Genomic DNA, 23,885 nt, shown 5'->3' on the forward strand with positions numbered 1-23,885 from the left:
GCACAAAAGACATTTAGCAAATGACCGTCCCTATGTAACTTCCATACATGAATTTTACACAGTGCAGGTAGCAACAACTGTAGTTAAGAGTGTCTGACACTTTCCATAAGACCCTGATTTCAGCTGATTACAACTTTGCCAAGCTTTCACCATTTGGAATGCAATTTTTTCCATGCTGGATGTTTACCTCAAACTGTAATTTTCTGAAAATTTCAGTAAGAAGAGTTCAGCTGCTTCTCAGAGTGAGATTAAGGAAAATAAGAGGTTATTTTAGAACCATTTTACTGAACTTCTCTACAGCCTTCTTTGGAGAAGGAACTTGAAATTTGACACAGGGAAGAGGTCACCCAAGTATCTGAGAGGTGCCTTTTATATTTCCATAAAAATCAGCATAAATAGTTATGATCCTCTGTGGAAAAAAATAGTATTTGCTCATGTAATGAAAAGATGTATTGTTGTCCCTTTTAAACCAGAGTTTTATTTGTTTACCAAGAGTGTATAAAATCCTGCCTCTGAATGTTGAGAGAATCAAGAGCAAAAAGAGAAGTTTCTTTGTTGGTAGGCCCCCAAGCCTTTTAGCCAACACCAGATCCAAAAGCTCTCGCTCTACTTTTCCAGGGTCATATTGTGTTCACAGGCACAGTTTACTACTTGGCTTTCTTGCTTTATTTTCCTCTTGGAGTCTTGTCTGTTTCCTCCTTTTTATTGTGTACGTCATAATTCCCAGCTGAACCATGGTGCTATTTTCTGCACAGACTCTATTAGGCTTTTTTAGATATGGCCTCTTTAACTATCTCTTACAATTATCTTAAATGGAGGATTCATTCAGGCATCAGCTTAAACGAGGTTTTACCTCAGCCCATAAGAAGGTTTCACCCAGATCATAATGGTATAATGTACACTCACAAAAGGCTGACTAAAAATTGCACAATCTTCATTCTGGCCCTTCCTAACTTTTGAGTGCATGGTTTTACCACTTCAGCATTCTTGTAATGTAGTGTCTTATATGTAATACTATCTCCTCTGGGTGACAAATGATCAAAAGGCATAGATGGTATCCTGTCTTCTGTGAGACTATATTTCTATGTCCCACCAAAAGCAACCGTGGCCCATTCAAAGAGAAATGTACAATCCACACTGTAGTGGAAAATGTAATCTCTCTCTCTCTTTCTTTCTCTCATACACACTAAACTGAGAAATTCCAAGTTGGGTTTTAATTGTGCATGTGACATCAGAAAATTGAGCAATTAAATTAACATCATTCTGAACATTAATGAGTCTCCTGAAAGAGATGACCCAAATTCAAAATGCCTCATTGCTCATAAGACTTGGAACAATTATTCCATCTGCCTTCAATTTCCTGAGTACCTGCTAAAATTAGGATGTTGGGGCAATTGGGGGGATGTTTCAGTATGAATAATGTCAGTCTGTGGACTGCAGTTTTTAAGGTGAACTTTTTCTCGCCTCACTTTTATAATGAAACCAAATGCATCACTCTCTCTCTCTCTCTTTCTCTAATGATTTAAGCAATGAAACTTACACATGCTTTAATCCCTCTTCTTTACTTTAATTTTTAAAATGTCTGATCTCCCAGCATAACCCTAAAGGGAGACACAGTCAAGGCATGCACTCTGTTCTACTGTTGTTTCTTATAAGCCACCATTATCGATAATAGCAGATTAATTACAATTAGGAGTTTAACAAATCCCCATCACAAGGGCTTCCTATGCATGCAGAAGCAGAACGCATTGAAATGATACAGAGAAAACCTTCTATTCTCCTGGACAAATATGGATAGCAGGCCTATGCTGGGCTTGCTTTTTAAAACGGTAAACATTCTAGCATGTTCATTTTAAGGCTTATTGGGTTGTTCGAGGCTGAGCCACAAAATCGTTCATCAAAACGTGTGTGTCTCTGTGATATCACAATGTGCAGGCACCACATAGTGTTAGGTTAAAGACACTGTTGCAATGCTGCCAACCTGAAGAGTTCCAAACCTGAGAAGTGCCTTAAAATCTCGAGAATAAAAAATACATTTGAGATCTTACTTCTGAGGCATTAGGGTTCATATTTTCAAGCTTTTCTCCACAAACACAAGGGCTGGAAATTCAACAGAGCTATGACATGTGCTCCTCCCCTTTAAAAGGTAAGTTCAGGATTCTGGGGAATTAAGAAAAATACTTAATATGTTGAGACATGTGATAAAAATCACAAGAGACATGACTTATTTTGGGATATGGGGGCTGATCTTGAGGGCCCGGGAATCTGAGGACGGACTGCTTTTGCCTAATTCTCATCCTGCACTGTCAATGGTTTTGATAGTACAAACTGTTCTTTGGTTGATGTTGTTGATGATGATGGTCTGTTAAGAGAGAACATGGGAATTAGAGCAGAGAAAGAAACAGATTGTGGGTAAAAAGGACACAATCTAATCAAAACTAAATAGAGTCTATTAGTACACAAAAGACACCAGCTTGCATGGTGTCATTCCCCTTTTATCTAAAAGAGGATTTCTTAAAAAAACCAACAACCCTATACTTCCTTTCTGAAAAAAGCATGATTTTAAATTACTGTAGAAGAGGTTTGGGAATCCGAAGAAATTTTGTAAACCCATCAAAGAGGTCTAGTCCCACAGGGCCCACTTATCATTAACTGGAGTGTATAGCGTGCACAATGCTAGCAGAATCCATTTACTCTTCACTATTTATGCTGCTTGTTTACATCCTGTGTTCTCGCATTCGCTGAGACAGTCAACAAGGTCAGTTTTCATTTTTGTTCATAGTCCATTTCACCTCTTCAGTGATGGGATTGCAAACACTGCACGGAAAGGTTTACTCGCAGACACGCAAAGTGTCACACGCCTCGGATGGCACTCATGCAGTTGGCAGCTCTGTTACGCGTGTCGCATCTCAGGTACAATGTTAAAATGTGAAGACTGAGACCAAGCTCCATAGCATTCACATCCCTTTTTGCCCAGGGAAAGATACACTGGGCTAGAAGCCAGGAAATCCCGGCAAACAAATATGATTCTCCCATTTTCCCGAGAGGTTGTACAAGGCTACCCTTGGCGAAACTAAAACCAGAACTCAAGTCTTTAGGACAGTGTTTCTCATAGTGGCTGTGAAACCACTTTGAGAAACCTGTTAACTCTCCGCGCCCGTTTGTTTACTTACTTACTGCGACAGCCACTGACCCTTGCGGCTCCTCTTGGCTCCGTTTCACCGTTTGCAGCCAAGGGTGTGGCCTAGGCCACTGCTTTCCGCGGTTCCCCTTGGCTGCAAATGGGAAAAAAAGAGCCATTAGGAGTGGAGAGGCTCCGTGGCCCAGGGTTCCAGTAAGTACACAAACTGGCACAGCCAGTTAACAGGTTTCTCTAAGTGGTTTCGCAGACCACTTTGAAAAACACTGCTTTAGGATAATAGTACCAAGACTTTGCCAAGGTGCCTTTCAGAATGAATACCTACTCAGCTACGGTGTGTCTGTCACTAATATTTGTTCTGCTGTAGAGATAGGGATTGTGGTACATTTCACAAATGGCAGTATAACCAACTACAAAGGGTGTCTCTAAATGTTGGTCAACATAGAGGGCAACAGCATTCTTCCGGTCCTATTTAATCATTAGCTCATGCTCAAAAAAAAATTCTAATGTGGAGTTGAAACAGGGGTGGGCAAATTCCAGCCCACAGGCTGGATCCAGTCCACAGGGTAAGTCTCTGGCAGGCCCCCACCTCCATGTTTACCTGCACCTCCACAGGTATCGGAGGATCATAGCCCTGGTTGGCCACGAATTGTCATTCACGGGTATGCAAGTGGCAGGAAGTGGCGTCTCGGTCCATGATGCTTCCTGCCACTCGCATTGGCCGCGAACGGCAATTCACAGCCAACCAGAGCTGTGATTCTCCGATACCTGCTGAAGCACAGGTAAACATAGTGGCAGTGGCCCGCCAGGGACTAACCCTATGCGCTGCCATTTTTTTATTGCCAACCCCTGAACTGAAGGAACTGGCTTTGAACCAAGCTCCTGACCCATGCTGAGAAAAACAGTAGGTGGTCATGTGATTGCAGCGTGATCCTACAGCACAAAAAGATAGATTTAAGGTTACACAGGCATTTCTTATTATAACCTTATAGGAAGGGCTGCTGATAGCATCACCTGTTATTAAGGCTGTCTGACATTTCCTATACGAAGACCCTTTTTTCAGCTTCAGTGTTACCAGATATTAAACATTTGGGCTGAATTTTTCTATGCTGGCTATCTACTAAGTGCTGATTATTTTTTGTGCATGAGGAAAATTCTAGACAAAATGTTTCAGCCTTTTTTGAGAATGCAACTAGAGAAAAATATGTTGTTTTGCCTGCATTAAAAAATTGTAGCAGACTTTTTTTCAGACCTGCCAGTGTAACACTGACAGGTGGATTCGAACCTAGGACCTTTGGAGCTTACTGCATGAGTCTCTACTGTATGAACTAAAAGCAAAGGTTGTAGAGCAGACTCATTATTCTCTTTATAAGTGATCTCAGTGCCACTAGATGGAACTGTACAACACACTAAGAAGGTGTATGGATTACACCAGTATATTGAAAAAACAGTTATTCACATATGCCTACACTGCATTCCTCTTTCGAGAGAGGAATACAAATGCAGTGGAGTGAAATTGCAAATGAAGTGTGGATCAGAATTTCCCGCGCTTCATTTGGATAATCGCATCCGGGCGCTATTTCGAAATACCCTATTTCGAAAAAAGAAACACTGTCTAGATGCAGTTATTTCGAAAGAAAACCCTTATAAAATGAGGCTTACTCCTTATAAAATGAGGCTTAAGAGTAATTTTGAAAGAAGGGTTTTCTTTCGAAATAACCGCGCCTAGACAGCGTTTCTTTTTTTGAAATTTGCAATTTCGTTCCTCTGCATTTGCATTCCTCTCTCGAAAGAGGAATGCAGTGTAGACATACCCATAGATTTAATAATAATGCATATACCCAAGGACAAATTAAAATTTTACAGGCGACCTTAATCCTAGGATTTCCTAACTTTTGTATGCTTTACTTTTAAATCTTAATAATAGTTTTTATATGAAATATTTATATTTTATATATAATTACATAAAGAAAACAACTTTAAAAGAACTGTAAGTTTATGGAGTCAAGCATGCAAAAGTCAAATGAAAATTCTGGTTCCCACTATGCTCTCTATTCAGTGCATCTCAATATGAATCGAAGTTTTCCCACCTTATGGGTGCCTCTAAGAGATGAATTTGAAATGTTTCAATTCCAGTTCCCACATCACAAGCTCACCACTATACTTTGCACCAATTGGCAGATTCAAAGAGGAGGCAAAGAACAGGGTAGACCCATAAGATAAAATAAGCTTTATCCAGATCACAGCTGAGGTACTCTGCCAGAACAGCTGCTCTGGAGTTAAATAGAAAACTTCATGCCCAAAAGTCTCAGTCTGAAGCCTTTCACCAGCACTAAAGTCACACAATATTTTAAAGACAAAGTTTATTAACTCATGGCATAATTTGCATAAAATGTCACAATGAGCTGCTATGTATTTCTTTTAATACACATTTTTCCACTGGAACTTTTTTAAAAAGGTTAAACATTTCTATTTTTCTTAGCTTCTGTAAATGCTTGTTTTGACGAAATCTAAATTTTGGGGCTCATCTGCGTCAACTTTTACATATCATATCAAATAACTTCCTGGGGAGGGGAATCTTACCTTTCCACATGATCAACATTGCCCGCCACACCAACGCCGCCAATGGTATAAATTTTCCCATCATACACTAGGCTGTTATGCCGACACCTTGGAACCGTCATTCGGGAAACGAGGTTCCAATTATCAAGTAAGGACATGTAACACCAGACATCAGAGAGCGTGACACCAGATTCCATGCCACCTGCCAAAAAGGTATGGGTAAGAAAAGGAGAGAATTAACTGAGAATTTGGATGCACGCAACATACTGGATGCTGCAATCAAAGCCAGCTACCAAGTAAAAGCTTTTCAAATGGCATTCGACTAATTAAAATAAATCACCCTCAATAGTGAGCATCTGTTCCTATGATGCAGATCTGTGTCATTTATTCATGCGTCTCAAAGGTTTTTTTTTTTTTTAAGATGACATGAGGAAATCAAGATATCAGACTAAGAAGGGCATGTGCATAAAGGAATATACCCATCCAACATCCATAAATAACTTCCAATGTATTAAACTACCACGCACTTGTAAGAAGGTGGCATGTGGCAGAGACTGACTGGCTTGCCAGACACTGTCCACTCTGAATCCAGAATGCTTACTTCAGTTAGGAGACAAAGAAGAGAAACAACATATAAAGCAGAATTAGGGGATTTTAAGGTTTAATTCGTAATTTCCAGGCATTGTGTCCATGTTTAGTTTGGTTTTCTATTACAGTGGAGAGTCAGTGTTAGGCACTGCCAAAGAGTTTAAAATGATCAAACAGTATACAAACACTGGATATTTCTGTAGCTCTTTCTAACTCAAGATCTCATAGCATTTCCCTTTCCATAACCCCATAGATCATGTAAGTATTATTATTCTTGTTTTTGCAGAATAGAGAACTGAGGTATAGAAGGCAAAGTAATTTATCCAAGACCACCCAAGCCGTCAGTGGTTGAGCCAGGAGCAGAACCCAGAATCTCAGTTTTATGTCTTAATGACAAAAACATACTTCTTCCTCAGTAATGCTTGACCAAAGGATATTTCATTGCACGTCCTGTAGAACACAGCTGTTCCAGGGGCTTTTATTTTATTTTTGCGTTGTGTTTCACTTCTGAGCAAAGCAGAATACTCAGTAATATATGTAAGACTCCTGAATTGTACACGTTTTCCACTCAATACCATAAACTGGTGTAGATTCACCAGGCTCACAGGAAAGAGATCTAAAACTCTGGCGAATTTGGGTTTCTGCACAACCCTAGCTATTATTACACAGTTTGCAATGTGGATTCTTAACAGGATTCCTAAAAAAAACCTAAGTTAATAAAATGGACAGCATTGCACAAAGACCTCCACGGAGGGACGAAACACCAGTAGCAAAGCAAAGAAATTTGGCTAACCTGGTAGCAATAATTTTTATTCAGTTCCTGGGGTTTCTAGCTTCCCTCTAGTCAGCGTAAGGAGAAGTGAAGGGAATAATGCAAAACCATGTAGACCACTCCTTGCCTGAGATTCCTTCTCTTCTCAGACATAATCAATCTTACACTCAGGGGTCACTATGAGGACACTTACAACTACCTTCTGGGGGTTGCTTCCCCCCGCCCCCATCCAAGGAAAAGTACCATATGATTGAACGCAGACACATTTAGACTACAAGCACAAATTGTAGCCAGCAGCTCTTTCAGATAAACCCTTTCTCAGGAGCGTGGCTTCAGGAGCATTGAACCTAATAAGATTATAGGACTACAGTCCAATATCGAAAGAGAGATTTCAGCAACATATGAACACCCTTGTAAACAAACATTTTAAGTGTAGGTCACATATTCAGCAGCTCAGTCACTCTCAAATGCAGCAACTGACCATTTAGACCCAACTTCAGCCACTGTTTTAAACTATGTTACGACAGCCTGGAAACCTCTTCACAGGCGTGATGGTTGTCAAACCTATTCTCTACATAACTGCAAAATGTGCTGTTGACTGCTCGGGGATGAAATTGGAGCTGATGTGAAATGGAGAGTGATAAAAGCATATTTGTTTGTTTTTTCCTTTCCCCCAGGGATGGATGGATAAAACGGGCACACATTATCCCCTGCTTACACTGTACATTTCCACCACCTTATACCAGAAACCTACTGACTGTTACACTTACCTACATGCCTCCAGCTTCCATCCAAGACACATTTCCCAATTAACTGTTTATAGCCAGCCCCTAAAATACAACCAGATTTGCTCCAATCCCACAGGCAGAGACAAACACCTAGGCTGTGTTTAGACTGCATCCCTTTTCCGTAAAAGGGATGCAAATTAAACATATCGCAATCGCAAATGAAGCGGGGATTTAAATCCCCCCGCTTCATTTGCATAAAAATGGCTGCCGCTTTTTTCCGGCTCGGACCTTTGCCAGAAAAAAGCGCCAGTCTAGACGCAGATCATTCGGAAAATAAAGCCTTTTCCGAAAGATCCCTTATCCCTCTTAAAATAAGGAATAAGGGATCTTTCGGAAAAGGCTTTATTTTCTGAAAGATCCGCATCTAGACTGGCGCTTTTTTCCGGCAAAGCTCCGAGCCGGAAAAAAGCAGGAGCCATTTCTATGCAAATGAAGCAGGGGGGATTTAAATCCCCGCTTCATTTGCAATTGCAATGTGTCTAATTAGCATCCCTTTTACGGAAAAGGGATGCAGTCTAGACACAGCCCTAGGCTTTGTCTACACTGCAACTTTTTGCAGCAGAAAAAATGCTAATGAGGGACGCAATGTCATTAGCATTGTCATTAGCATATTTTCTGCCGATTTGTTTTGTGCAAGGGGTTTTTGTGCAAAAAGTGTAGACAAAGCCCTACAGGATCTCTATCAGGCATTCTTATAAATGAAATCCCCATCTGGGGAAGTGAAAGGACAGATTGACAGAGCTAGACGAGTATCCGGGCGTTTGCTTTTTCAAGATAGGCCCAATAAAGAAAATGATAGAACACCACTGGTCATCACCTACAGCCCCCAACTTAAACCCCTCCAGTGCATCATTAATAATCTACAGCCTGTCCTGGAAAACGATCCCTCACTCTCACAGGCCTTGGGAGACAGGCCAGTCCTTGCCTATTGACAACCCTCTAACCTGAAACAAATTCTTTCCAGCAGCCATGCAGCACACCTCCCTCATACTCATCCAGGAACCTACCCCTGAAATAAACTCCAGTGCCAACTCTGTCCACGCATCTATACAAACGACACCATCACAGGACCTAACCACATAAGCAGCTCACACACCTGCATATCCTCTAATGTGCTATATGCCATCAAGTGCCAGCAATGCCCCTCTGCCATGTATACTGGCCAAACAGGACAGTGTCTACGACAAAGGGTTAGTGGACACAAATCACATATTTGGAATGGTAACACACAGAAACCTGTTGGCAACAGTTTAACTTACCCGGGCACTCATTAATGGATCTAAAAGTGACTGTCCTCTTACAAAGAAATTTCAGAAACCAGTTAGAGGGCCTTCATGTGCAAATTTGACTTATTTAACTAAGGTTTGAACAAAGACCTGAAGGCTAAGTCTACACTGGCATGATTTTTCGAAAATGCTTTTAAAGCATTTTTGGAAAAGCGCGTCTAGATTGGCAGGATGCTTTTCCACAAAAGCACTTTTTTTTCGGAAAAGAGTCCGTGGCCAATCTAGATGCAGTTTTCCGCAAAAAAGCCCCGATCGCCATTTTTGCTATTGGGGCTCTTTTGCAGAAAACACTACTGTGCTGTCTACACTGGCCCTTTTGCGCAGAAGTCTTTTGGAAAAAGACTTTTGCCCGAACGGGAGCAGCATAGTATTTCCGGAAAAGCACTGACAATCTTACATGAGATCGTCAGTGCTTTTGCGGAAATTTAAGCGGCCAGTGTAGACAGCTGGCAAGTTTTTCCGCAAAAGCAGATGATTTTGCGGAAAAACTTGCCAGTCTAGACACAGCCGAACTGTATGGGCTGTTATAGTTAACATAATAATGACATCAAAAGCTAAGAATCGGGCACTTACAGCCCACTCTATTAGCCTCATTTAGCATGGACACTTTAATTGACACGAGATTTTCTCTTCCTTTCCCTCCCCATCTCCCCTTTTTTCTGCTATTTATTTATACCTCTGGAGCCCCTGCTCCAGTCATGTGAAGAAGTAGGTTGTGCCCACCAAAGCTTATGATACCATCTACATCTTTTGTTTGTCTCTATGATGCTGCAGGACCATTCATTGTTTTTTTAAGTTTGTACATAGGACAGTTTGTGAGGAGCCAAAGTTTTTCTGCACCCAATTTGTATGCTTCTTACCTGAAAGATAGATGTTGTCTCCAGCGCTGACTACGCTGAAAAACTCCCGATCATAGAAAGGCAGGCTGGCCAGTGGGTACCATTTATTGTTCTGAGGATTTAAGCAAGTGACTGCTGTTAAAGCTCGTTGGTTCATGCCAATCATCTGACGACCTCCAACTAGGACTATTACCTCGGCCACACCTAGGATGCAATTAACCAAAATACATTGTAAGAAAGTGTCATCTCTCAACCTATCTAAAAGTACTTAGCAGTCAATCCATTTCTCTATCTCTATTAAAATACTCCTAGCAAAAGAGGTTGGGTTTTTTTTGGACTCCAAAATTCTGCAGCTAGCTTATCATTTATACTTCTTGAATACTGTTCCAGTTCAGACACTTATTAATCATAGAATCCTAGGGCGGGAAAAGACCTCAGGAGGTCATCGAGTCCAGCCCCCTGCCTAAAACAGGACCATCCCCAACTAAATCATCACAACCAGGACTTTGTCAAGCCAGGACTTAAAAACCTGTAGGGATGGAGATTTCACCACCTTCCTAGGTAACCCATTCCAGTGCTTCACCACCCTCCTAGTGAAATACTTTCCCCTAATATCTAACTTAGACCTCCCCCACTGCAACTTGAGACCATTGCTCCTTGTTCTGCCATCTGTCACTACTGAGAAAGGCCTCTCTCCATCCTCTTTGGAACCTCCCTGAGGAAGTTGAAGGCTGCTATCAAATCCCCCCTCACTCTTCTCTTCTGCAGACTAAATAAGCCCAAATCCCTCAGCCTCTCCTTGTAGGTCACGTGCTACAGCCCCCTAATCATTTTCGTTGCCCTCTGCTGGACCCTCTCCAATGCGTCCACATTCTTTCTGTAGCGGGTGGCCCAGAAGTGGTTTAGTCTGTGGTTCTATCTCACAGTTTACTCAAACAGAAGAATCCCAACCACTGCAGGCATACGGGGACCAACTGGCTAAGCAGCAGTTTGGCAGAGAAAGATCTGGGGATTACAGTGGATGAGAAGCTGGATATGTGTCAACAGTGTGCCCTTATTGCCAAGAAGGCTAATGGCATAATGGGCTGCATTAGTAGGAGCATTGACAGCAAATCGAGGGAAGTGCTTATTCTCCTTTATTTGGCACTGCTCAGGCCACATCAGGAGTATTGTGTCCAATTCTGTCCCCACTCTTCCCACTACAAAAAGGATGCAGATGCATTGGACAGAGTCCAGTGGAGGGCAACAAAAATGATTAGGATGCTGGAGCACATGATTTATGAGGAGTGACTGTGGGATTTGGGCTTATTTAGTCTACAGAAGAGAAAAAATGAAGGGGGATTTGATAGCAGCCTTTAACTACATGAAGGGGGGTTCCTAAGAGGATGGAAAAAGGCTGTTATTAGTGGTGACAGATGACAGAATGAGGAGCAATGGTCTCAAGTTGCAATGGGGGAGGTCTAGGATGGATGTTAGGAAAAACTATTTCACTAGGAGGGTGATGAAGCACTGGAATTGGTTACTTAGGGAGGCAGTGGAATCTCCATCCCTAGAGGTTTTTTAGTCCCAGCTTGACAAAGCCCTGGCTGGGTTGATTTAGTTGGGGATGGTCCTGCTTTGGGCAGGGGTTTGGACTCAATGACCTCCTGAGGTCTCTTCCAGCCCCATGATTTCATGATTCAGCACCAGGCCTGAGTTTAATCTGAACAAGACTCTTAGGACTTGTCCCAGCACTTCATTCCTACAGAGACTTACGTTTTAACTGCTTGACCTCTGCTGTCCTGAAACACTCACTGTCAAAGGCATGAGATATTTGGGATTCAGAGTTCAGTGTAACAGCAGAAATAGTGTGTCTTGGTGCAAAGTACTATTCAGTCAAGATATTGGATTGTTGTCATCCATCATCTGGATTTGTAAGTGTCGTTCCGACAAGTTTATTCTCATATTAAGATATGAGCCTAAAATACTATCCAGTTTTAAACAAATATTTCTTAGTAGCGAGAGATAATTATTTTTAGTACATACCAGAAAATCTAATCAGACGTGCCAAAGATAATGTGATGATAACAAATGACCTTGAAAGGGCATCTCACACTCTGCAGCAGACCCACAAAAAGTGTTTGGAAATCCTTTGTGTGCCCGTGAATGTCGACAAGATGCAAAATAACATGGTTCTATATAATTAGACTCTGACCTAAAAAAATATAATCACCCTCCCTTATCCCAAGAGAGTTACTTTCCCCTCATCAACTAGCTTCTGAAAAAGGTTTGCATTACATCTATAATTTTATATACAAAGATAAAATAAGCACTTTTCAAAAATCCCTTCAAACATCACACCATTAGCTATCTTCAGGGAATGACTTTTTAGTGTGGATTGTTATTGAAAGTCATCTATGTTTCCTCCTTCTCAAAAGTGCTTTGATTAGGCAGTTTCCACAAGCTGCAAATGATAATGTTTGATACCCGGTATATATATATCATCCTAGTTTCAATAGCAATGTATATCAGGAAGCCTGCTTAGCCTTGTCGCTGTACTTCCTTGGAAAAAGGAACAAGCATACCACATAGGAAAGTGTCACATGTTTCTTTCACATCTGATTCTTAGGCTACGTCTACACTGCAGCTCTTTTCCGGGGTATCGCGTCCAAGGAACGCGTCCGCTTTTCCGGAAAAAAAATCAGAAAAGTGGACACGTTCTTTTGCCATCCCTCAATGAATGAGGAAGACTGAAGGTGCCAAAAGAGGAGTTTTTCCAAAATTTGGCACCATGCAGATGCACCAAATTTCGTAAAAGCCTTTTCCGAAAGAAAAGCGGAAAAAATTGTGTATCTTTTTTTTACTTTTCTTTGTAGTGTAGCCACAGCCTTAGTTGTTGCAGTTTGAGGCATATTATTTGTACAAACTTCCAGATAACAAGTATGTAGAAATTTTCTAACACTGCTTTGTTGCAGACTGACTTACTACACTGGAGACTTGCTTCTTGTTTATTTTTGCTAGAAAACCAACCAACCAACAACCAACCAACTAACCAACACACAACATGTATGCCCCACGTGAAAAGTTTCTTGAAGCAACACTTTCTCTATAGATATGTGCACGTATTCTTTTCTACATATAAAAAAATGTTTCCTGCTGGATGACAGAATGACATCATCATGTTATCAGTGTCAACAGGCTTTGTCCTTACTCGGACTCTCTGCCCCAGACACTGTTCAGAGACTGGCAAAACTGCCTGGAAGCCCGGCCTGGGCAGATTGCACCTCCCAAGGGTCTTGCCCACTTGGCTCTGGCTGCAGCCTTTTGGGCAGCCTGTCCTCCAGGACAGGGAGCGGGTTCGGCTGCTTCAGCAGGTGTGAGCCCTGGCACGCGTCCCACTCGTGCTGGGAACAGAGGCAGGACGCAGCCCTCCCGGCCGGTGTGGCCCATGTTGGAAACACAGTGGGGATGGTGGGGGAACACCACGCCACAGGTCTCCCTGAGCGAGCGGCTCCGGCATGTGCCAGTGATCTGGGGCTAGGCCCCTAGCTCAGGCATGCTGTCCCAGGCCTGCCATGAGCTGGGCAGGTCTAGGCCACACCACACATCTGCCCCTTTGGCAATGGCATGGTTACGCTGCACCCCAGCCGCTACCCCGGCTCTCCGGAGAAGGCACTCTGCACTTTGGGCTCCCTGGGCTTGCCACGGTGCAAAACTGCCTCAAAGGCTGTTCACACAGCGTTACACAAACCCCAGCAGGCCCATTTGGAAAGGCTGGGCTGAGCCTGAGCGCACAGCTCGATGAAATGGCTTCCCTGATCCTGCCCCTCCACCCAGCCCCCTGACTTACCAGCTCCACCTCCCCGCACAGCAGAGATCCCACGCTAGTGCTCCAGCCTCTCCCCCATGAGGTTGAAGTGCCAGCGCCAGCTTCCTGCAGGGCGTGGGGAAAGCCCCGAAGCTCCTCTTGCCCCTTCCCTTCTCCCTCCCCCAGCTGGGGAACGGCAGGTTCAAGGAGGTTTTTCCTGCTGCTCGTCAGGGTGGTGAGTGAGGGGTTAGGGTTATGACCGCCACTTGCGGATCACATGAGTCAGTGGGCCGGGGGTGAGGGATCTTGGCAGGGTGACGAGTGAGAGGGCTGCGGGTGAGGGGTCTCAGCTTGGGGAGGCTACCAGCACGCCCCAGCCCGCTTGCTCACCGCCCTGCTGAGATCCCGCACCACAACCCCTCACTCACCGCCCTGCCGAGATCCCGCACCCCCAACCCCTCACTCACCGCCCTGCCGAGATCCCGCTCCCCCAGCCCCTCACTCACCTCCCTGCCAAGATCCCGCACCACAACCCCTCCCTCACCGCCCTGCTGAGATCCTGCACCCCAACCCCTCACTCACTGCCCTGCCGAGATCCCGCACCACAACCCCTCACTCACTGCCCTGCCGAGATCCCGCACCCTAACCCCTCACTCACCGCCCTGCCGAGATCCCGCACCACAACCCCTCACTCACTGCCCTGCCGAGATCCCGCACCACAACCCCTCACTCACCGCCCTGCCGAGATCCCGCACCACAACCCCTCACTCACCGCCCTGCCGAGATCCCGCACACCAGCCCCCTCACTCACTGCCCTGCCGAGATCCCACACCCCAGCCCCCTCACTCACTGCCCTGCCGAGATCCCGCACCCCAACCCCTTGCTCACCGCCCTGCCGAGATCCCGCACCCCAACCCCTCGCTCACCGCCCTGCCGAGATCCCGCGCCCCAGCCCCTCGCTCACCGCCCTGCCGAGATCCCGCACCCCAAACTCCTCACTCACCGCCCAGCCGAGATCCCGCACCCCAAACCCGTCACTCACCGCCCTGCCGAGATCCTGCACCCTAAACCCCACACTCACTGCCCTGCCGAGATCCCGCACCCGCACTCCCTCGCTCACCACCCTGCCGAGATCCCGCATCCCCAGCCCCCTCACTCATACGTCTCCCAAAATGAGACCCAGCATCCCCAGACCCTCACACCCTGAAGGTAGGGATGACACAGTTCACGCTTTAGAAGTACTGTCTAGTTGTGGGTGCTTAACTTTAAATTCATTGGGCCCTGTTTTCACAGGTGCTGAGCGCCCAGAACTTCCAGAGAAGTTAATTATATCTGGCAATCATGTCATTCATTTTGGGGCCTAAATAGTGATTCAGGCGCTTAGCTTTAGGCACCGCAAAACTGAGTAAGCCAAAAGACGGGAAGCTTTTTGGACCTTAAGGGACAAGCCTAAATGCCACAAGATTAGAATGATCATATTTCCCAAAGAGAAAACAGGGCATGGGAGTGGCTGGCCTGAATTCTACATCTCCCATCCTCCCTCCTGCAGCGCTAGCCTGAGCTGTTGACTCGAGTCCTGCTCCTTGTAGGCTGCTCAGGAGGCTGCGATGCACATGGTAGATAGGGTGACCACAGTTTCCCAAAGGCTGGGGCTGGCCTTGCTTCTTGTCTGAGTCCTCCCTCCTCCCTGCCTGAGACTGGGACAGGTGTCACCCAAGCCCTGCCTGTGCTCTGCCTGTGCAGGAGCTCTGCCTGGCATGCACATTCCTCCACACCCCACTTGTCTGAGAAAATCAGGCATTTGTCCCGTTAACGCTTCCCAATGTGAACAGCTTGGCTCGAGCAAACGGGACAAATGCGCGTGTTGCCAAAAAGTCAGGACAGCCTGGACAGGGCTTAGAAAAAGGTCGGATCCAGGCAAATCGAACTAGGATTACAGCTCTGCCTTCCCTGACTCCCAGTCCTGTGCTTGCACCTCAGCTCTCTTCTCTGACATGCTGGTGAAAGGAAGAGGAATGACACACACTCCTCCTTGCTATGCAAACTATAGACAGTCTGAGCCATTCCGCCTAGGGCTGCAGGAGATGTCCGATCAGAGAGCTTTGTCTCCGAAGCTAGCTTTGCTTTACCTGCTGATAGCCTGGGCCGGGTTCTTGGTGTTTGCATCTCTTGTCGGGCATGCGGGAGCATGTGATAACGTTTTGCTTCATTCACGAGATCCCGGCAGGCTTCTGAAGACTTTATCAACTCCTCATTGTCAACAACATTTAGCAGATAACTGGGATGGATGAAGGGTAGGCGGACCACTGCCAGCAGCTCCGCAGCATACTGGAGAAAGAACACAAGGCAAGGCTGAGTGCTTGATTTCACCCATTCTGCATTTCCTCCTCCCCCATCACAAACATTTCCCCTTATTACTCAATTTAGGAATATATTATACATCAAGATGCCTTTAGTACCTGAGTTTTCCATGAACATCAGGGATCTTGCAAACATTCCCCAAACCCTCATTACTGTTCAGGTAGCACAAAAGCAACACATCCCCTACTCTGAAGGTTGTTTTTGGGGAGACAAAAAAAATCTTCAAAAGCTGGTAATTCTGATTATACAAAGATTTTTGTCAGATTCTGAACTTATGCCCGGTATAACACCTTATGCCCAGGAGAAATGCATTAATCTTCCCAGCTTCCTGAATTCACCTTGACATTTAAGACTGGTTGCTACACTAAAAAAAAAAAGGCTTGTCTAGCATTTTGTGGGAAACAAAAGCAGACGAGCAGCTTGGTTTGAATAGTCTCTATGGTAGAGACTGAAAAAAACCCATAGTTTGTTTTAATTAGTAGGATGAATTGGTTGGACAAATAAATCATGTACTTTAAAGTTTTAATAGAAATCAGATTCTGGAGGTTGCTACACAAATACTGACACTAGATCCCATCTTCTATATAAATAAAACAGACCTTGCAGTGCAAAGACCATTGGAAATAATGAAGCTGTCTGCCACTAGTTCTGGCTTAAGGAAAACAAAACCATGAAAGAGAAAGTGGCAAATGATAAATGAAGAGTCCATTCACTGAAAACTGATTTTAAATAACTGTTTACCTTACAGCATATTGCAGAAAACTTCACAATGAGCGACAGAAGGAGTTGGAGTATGCATTTAGGGAACTGGGTATAGGGAACACATCAAGACAATAAGAACAATCTATGGCTGCATATTTAGAAGAGATCAGTAAAAGAAAGGTCACTATTAAAAGCATCAATTATTACTGTTTTCAAAGACCAGAAATATTCAAGGAAATTTTCTTGAATATTAAAGTGTTGTTCTTGAGAGGTGCTGAAAACCCAAAACTTCCACTGGGTTGCAGGTGCTCATTACTTTTTGGAGTCCATCTGTCTGTTAGGTTGTTTCACACATGTTTATCACTTCAGTGTGAGAATGCCTCTACCATGTCTGGGAATCGGGTGACAGCTGGGGTGGAGAATGAATGTAGAGACACGTGGGCGGAGAAAGGGGAAGATGAGTGAGCAGCCTGCTAGGTGATAAGTGATCACACTTAAAACAGGTACATCTTCTACCACTTCCCATTTCCCTACAATCGATTTGAAACCCAGGCATCAGTTTGGAAGGAAATGCAATTGTCTCTTTCCAGCAGGAGTCTACACTAGCTTACCTCTTTAGTCATGTGACTGAAATGGGCTCAGTCCGGCAGAGAGAAGACCATAGATTTTTCACAAAATCTACTGACTTCACTTATCAGAGTGTAAGAGACATGGAAGGACTTGGCAGTCTGAAATGTCCAGTTTTTGAGAAGAGCAGTGTGCATCTGTGCTTAACAGTGACACTTCTGAACTTTGCAACTATAACAAAGAATGTAGTAATAACACTTTACACTAGTGGGTTTTTTTTCTGAAAAGCTCCAAATATTTTGCTTACATTTTTTACCGTGAACCTCACAATACTCCAGGCGGCAGGTGGATTTTGCAGCTGGGGAAACTGAGGCAAAATGATTAATGTGACTTGCCCAACATCACAGTGACAGAAAGATGACCAGAAGCAAATGTAGACCACCTTGTTCTAACCGCAAATCCATGAGATTTCCTTAATACAGATTGAGATGGATAGATTTGGGAGACACAGATGCACAAGGCCAAATGCTTCCTGAAAGGACCATTTGGGTTCAATCCGGACTTCCTGAGCCTCACTGTGATGCTCTTCTACCAAGGAAATGGTGTTAGGGGAGTAGAAAATAGAGATGTTGAAAGATTAATTGGTTAACCCATCATCTCACCGGGTGATGCTTACCGGTCCTGGTTAACTGGTAGAATATGGAACAACTACACGCTCACTGTGGGCAGGGGGCTGTTCCCACCAAGCCTCACTTTTGCACCTCAGTTTTGCCTGGCAGAACATGAGTTGGATAACTGGGCACAGGTAAGAATCTGAGCCCTACTAGCTGCTGCTGTTCCATGCAGTGAAATACAAAGTTTCTTCCGTGACTCTTTTTTCCTCTTAATATTTATTGCAGAGTGGGGAGAGAAATGCTGTCCCTTCCCTAACGTCACCAAATGTCAGGGACTTGGCTGCAGATGTCCTAATGCCATTAAAATGATGCTAACTTGTGGGAGAGGGAGCACAGTTGACATATGGCAGTGGGAGGCACAGCTCCGGTTTCAGGAAGTGCCTTTTTAAAGAAGTCTGGGGGTGTTTAACCTTACATAGGAGCCAAGAGTAAATGGCAGAATCAGGACATCAAGAATAATGAGGATATTGATGGGGACACTGAAGTTGAGCCAGTGAACCACTAATAAGGATGCTAAGCCCTTGTGGTAATGAACTAAAATAAAGAGCTACATAACAGTTTAAAGTAATGGAGAAACTGGAATATGCACAAGCCTATAGTTGAGGCAGGCCAAACATCCTTCCTAAGCATTCTGGTATATTGGAAAGCTGCCCCTTTTGCCTCTCCAATAGACCCTGTGCAGGAAGCAGCCATACTGCCAACTAAGAGAAAACTTCCCTCCCTCAGCAAGAAGCAATTCTCCAGACTCAACTCACAGACACACTGCATTCTTCCCCCATGCCTCCTAACATAAATGAGGCGATGGCTGCTGAATTAACAAAGCACGCTCTCTCTTTCGCCCACCTTTCCTTAATTAGATCAGTGAGAAACTGTAACTCTGTTTCTCTCCCTCTCGCTCTCTGAGCTTGTGGCTCATTGTGAGGGCTAATAATAATTAGAACATGTTGCTCTCTCTCATCAGCATGAAAGCTAATGTCACATATCAAAGTTAATGTCACATTTTGCTTACTCTTTCCCCATCCAAACAGCTACAGAAATATAGCTGTATGTGAGTGAGAGACAGAGCACACACAGTTGCTGCTGGCATTAAGAGTATGTGTAATCTCATTGTTTTTTACCAAGGGATTTGTAGGATGTCTATAATCTCGCTGTCTTTAGAAGACAGTAGAGGGTTTTGTAAGCCTGTGGCTTTTCATGCTAGCTACTTTAAGCACTACAGTTGATGGCGAGTTTCATTTAGTTTTGCTGATTTAAGTACATCCAAGTGGTGTAGGGATTCTGCAGCCTATTCCTTTCTGATTCTGCCTTGTGACTGCTTCATAGCTTCGTTAGCTATGATTGTGTTATATATCTTGTTACCATTATCCTTTTTATTGAAGATTGGAATAAGAGCTATTAAGCGTGTCAACCTTCTTACCATCTGTAATTTGCGTTTCTTCCTTTTCTTTCTCCTTCCTTGGCTCCTTATGCAAGTATGGAAGATTTGCCTGGTGTCGCTTGGGTCCTTAATTGAAATAATTTTTGTTTTTCTTCATTTAAATCATTGCTCCGGAGCGGAGCTGGAGATGAGGCCAGTGGCATAGCCACAGGTGGGACTGAGTGGACCACCCACTTATTATCCAGGTCTACCCATCCCCTACCCAACTCTGCTCCGACCCACCACTTGCCCTGCTCAGCCTTTCTGGTGCTCTTTTTGGGGACCAGGGACAGGCTCCAGGTGAGGAGAGGGGGTTGGGCTGTGGGGGCTTGCCCCAACCTGTCCGCCTGGTTCTCCTGAGGTCTGGGGTTGGGGCCAGGTGAGAAGCACCTGTCCTTGGCTGCTGCAGAGGGCACAGTCAGGGGTGGGGTGGACGTTCCCTAGCTGGTGGACAGACACACAAACAATCTCTCTCAAATATATAGTAGATAGTTGTTCCTTTCTCCATCCCTGCACTCCTGCTCTCTGCTGGCCCAGTGGGTTTATAGATGTCTCAGTTCCCATTCTGGCCCTTTGCTGCCTCACTGTGGTCATTAAACATTATAACTGTCCCTACTGGATGAGCCCTCCCATTCCGTTTCATGGGAGACAGTCACATTTCAGGCACATCCCACTGTCCTAGCACCCTGACCTCGCTTTAAGTTATGATAAGAGGGAGCTGCATACAGAATACGGTGTCCCTAGCTCATGCCATATAGGAGGAGCTCTTGAACAGGCAGACAGACACCAGCAGACACAAAGATGCACAGACAGACGAACTCTCTCAAATATACAGTAGATAAAACTTCTATGGTTCTCTTTTACATTTATCAATTATTATTATTATTTTTTTAGATGTGAAGGACACTTCAAAATGGATACGGCAAAACGTTCAAAGAGCAGCCTCCATCTTTGTGATTGCAGTTTGTGCCTGCAGTTCAACTGTGGTTACAAATTTTAGAACACACATCTCCTACTCTCTGAAGGCAAGTATAAACTGAGTAGTCAGAGATACAAATTTTGAGATCTGTGCGTGCAATTGCTGGGTGATTTGAATAAGGATGTTTACTTCACTGAATTTTTGGTGATCTCTCTTTCCCTAGTAAATATATCTGTATTAGCAATTTATAGAAAATGCGCTTTCAAAACTCTCTTCATTATCAGATTTTTTAAAAAAATGCTTTTCACTCACAAACCCCCAAGCTAGTAACATCCTTGTATGTATTCTTTAATGAATTATCACTGTGTTTCTGCTTAAGCTATGGTCACAATAACACACAGTTAGTTTTAGGAAATATGTTTTCTGTTGCAGAATCAAATTTCCTGCTCCTTAAATATTACACTGGAAAGCTATCAAGATTTTTGACATTTTTGAAGTAATGCCCAGAGAGGTCAAAATAATGTTTCCCTGATGCTTTCTAGCTCCTCTCTCTCTCTGTTTTACTATTCTTTCATACAAAAGACCCTTTGTGCTAGCTGCCTAAAGAAACATATTTTAGCAGAAGTACAAATACAGAAGTAAAATTGTTCCTATTAAGGTTTTTAGTGCAACAAACTGCTGTATCAGCTGTTTATGTATAATTCTAAGAGTCTTCCTAATATTTTTAAACTAAACTAAGAGTACATTCAATTTATCACAGAAAATAAGAAGATTAATCACCACAGCCTTAAAAAGATTTCTCTGCCCTCTCACACAGAGACTAGGTTCAAATTCAACCAGAATTTAGAGACAAAATAAAAAACTATAATCTGACGGGTGCAGCAGAAACTCAGCGGTCCTGAAATGACAGCAATGCTACACCAACAATAACACACAAAGGCCTGTAGAGGGTGCATGTTTTGAAAAGGGAGAGGTTATCCCTTAATTCCTAGATTGACGGTCAGATGATGAATTGTGCTGGCAATGAATGCTAGGAATCAAGACTTTTTCAGTACCAAACAGACAGGGCACACTGGGCTAGTGCCAGGCAAGAGTCTTGACCTGTCCCCATCTTCCAGCTGCTGATGGAAATCCTCCATGCTCATCTGAACTAGATTCCCTACACAACACAAAAAAGCCTCTACAAAGTGCAGGTATACAAATGTAATACCCATTGGGAACAGATTCTTTTTTGAAAGTTTAAACAGAGTTCTTGAGCACTCTCTGCTCTCAGAGACAGCAACACCAGTTGCTGATTTGAAGCATCACTAGAAGAAAGCAAAGCCTTTATTTTGGGGGCACCATAGTGCTACCTTTGTAGGCACTTCAAGGCAGATTCCCCATGGGTACCTAAAGGGCATGCACTGTTTCTGGTAATCTCTTCCAAATTTATCAGTATTAGGACAAGTCCAAATAAAATTTCCGCTCTCCAGTGTGCACAGCTTTTGTCTACTATTAGCCTGCATTGGTTCCATTTGTTTGAACTGAAAATCCACTAACTATAAAGCTTGAGTATCATTGTAGCTGGAACCCTTATAATGTAATGAGATGAACATTTGGAATAAAGTCTGGTTCGCAGACTCTGGACTCATACAGTGTCTCAGTGGGAGGGATCTCCGTGTTGAAATCCCAGGCACAGCAAGCGGAGACGTAGCACCCGCCTCACTTCTCGAAATGAAGTTTTAATATGACATCTTTATGGCCGCACAGCTGACTAAACACTATCATGTCATCAGCACTGAGAACAGGAGCTGTTATCCTGTGCTCTAAAGCATTTGAGGAGCAGCACGTGAACATGTGTTTCTGGATGTAATGTGATAAAGCTATATTTAAGCACACAGGACGATGAATCATTAATTCATTGCACTCAGAATTTTGCTCACACTCAGACATTTGTAAAAAAGAATCTTATCACAAACTTCTTATTCTGCTGACTAAACTCTACCAAAATGAATGTCCTCCAAAAGTAACAAATGAAACAACAACCAGCAATTGGCATTTCATTTGTTCCGGTTATAAATATATACCTACATTCCCACCTGTACACACTTAGAGTATGTCTAGATTACATGGCTCCGTCGACGGAGCCATGTAGATTAATTTACTAGACATAGGAAAATGAAGCGGCAATTTAAATAATCGCCGCTTCATTTACATAAAAATGGCTGCTGCGCTGTGCCGATCAGCTGTTTGGCGGCACAGCGGCGCAGTCTGGATGCTCCGCAGTCGACAAGGGAAGCCTCATTCCACAAGGCATAACGGGGAGGTCTACAAGGGCTTCCCTTGTTGACCACGGAGCGTCCAGACTACTGTGCTGTGCCGCCAAACAGCTGATTAGCACAGCACAGCACAGCACAGCACAGCAGCCATTTTGATGTAAATGAAGCGGCGATTATTTAAATCGTCGCTTCATTTTCTTATGTCTAGAAACCTAATCTACAGGGCTCCGTCGATGGAGCCATGTAGCCTAGACATACCCAAATATGTACCACAAAGATATGCTGTCAAGATTCAATAATTGTTGGTAACGTGCTTTGAAAAGGAAGAGTGCTTCTGACACATACCGCATAGTGATACACACATACAAAGATTTTTTTTCTTATTTATAATGCAACCTGAACTTCATTCAGAAAAGCATAGAGTGGGAGCAAATGTTTGGACTGGATGACTTGGGAGTCGGGTCTCTTCATGATTCTGCCACGGACATACACGTGTGACTACCTGCTGTAAAAGTAATCTCACACATACAGACACTCTGCATGTGTTATGTGCTTGCAGGATTGATGTCTTAGTCCAGTGGTTCTCAAACATTTTGGCCCGTGGCCCACCTTGCTCAATGTAAATCTTTCCCTAGACCACCAGCAAACCACCTATGATGACAAAATGGGTGCAGGAGAGGGTGGGAATACAAGATCTGGGTGAAAGAGAGGAAACAGAAGCAGGCTCAGGGTCGGAGTCTTGCTGAGAGGTAGACTGCAGGAGCGAACTGAGGGTGGGGAGTCTGGTCAAAAGCAAGGCTGCAGGAGCAGGATGGAGGTGCGGAGTCTCAGAGGGAGGGTGTGTGTGAGGTTAGGATGTAAAAGACTAGTCGACTATCAGATAAGCATTTGCTTATCGGATTGTATTTTGAGTAGTTGACTAGTCAATATACCCCCCTTTGCTGCCTCTATGAGATAGAGGCACTGCCACTTTGAAACCACAAGGCGGCTTTTCAAAGGGGTGGCCGCTGCACAGCAGATCCGTGGATCAGCTGTGTGGTGGCTGCCCCTTTAAAATGCCGCCTGTGTGCCTTTCGAAGGGGCAGCCGTGGAGCCAGGGGTCAGCTAGGGTGCCATGCCGGCCGGACACCTGAGCTGTCCCAGCAGCCGAGTCACCAGGGTCGTCCGGGGAGGCCACACCATGTAAGTGCCATCACTGTCCCCTTCCTGGGGGTGGTGGTGGGGTG

The 23,885-nt window shown here is 44.1% G+C and overlaps 1 protein-coding gene across 3 annotated transcripts in view; it reads right to left on the minus strand.

Moving 5' to 3' along the window:
- Window positions 1-23,885, minus strand: part of KLHL29 (kelch like family member 29) — a 581,254-nt gene that overhangs the window by 37,765 nt on the left and 519,604 nt on the right. For all 3 annotated transcript variants that reach the window (XM_089777034.1, XM_075923421.2, XM_075923423.2), the window contains 3 exons: window positions 15,891-16,089; window positions 9,996-10,178; window positions 5,723-5,903 (listed from right to left, as the gene is read on the minus strand). In XM_089777034.1, the coding sequence (XP_089633160.1) occupies window positions 5,723-5,903; window positions 9,996-10,178; window positions 15,891-16,089 (563 nt within the window). The remainder of the gene's footprint in view (window positions 1-5,722; window positions 5,904-9,995; window positions 10,179-15,890; window positions 16,090-23,885) is intronic.

The sequence above is a fragment of the Pelodiscus sinensis genome, chromosome 3 (genome assembly GCF_052426305.1).
Source record: "Pelodiscus sinensis isolate ZL-2025 chromosome 3, ASM5242630v1, whole genome shotgun sequence".
NCBI lineage: Eukaryota > Metazoa > Chordata > Testudines > Trionychidae > Pelodiscus > Pelodiscus sinensis.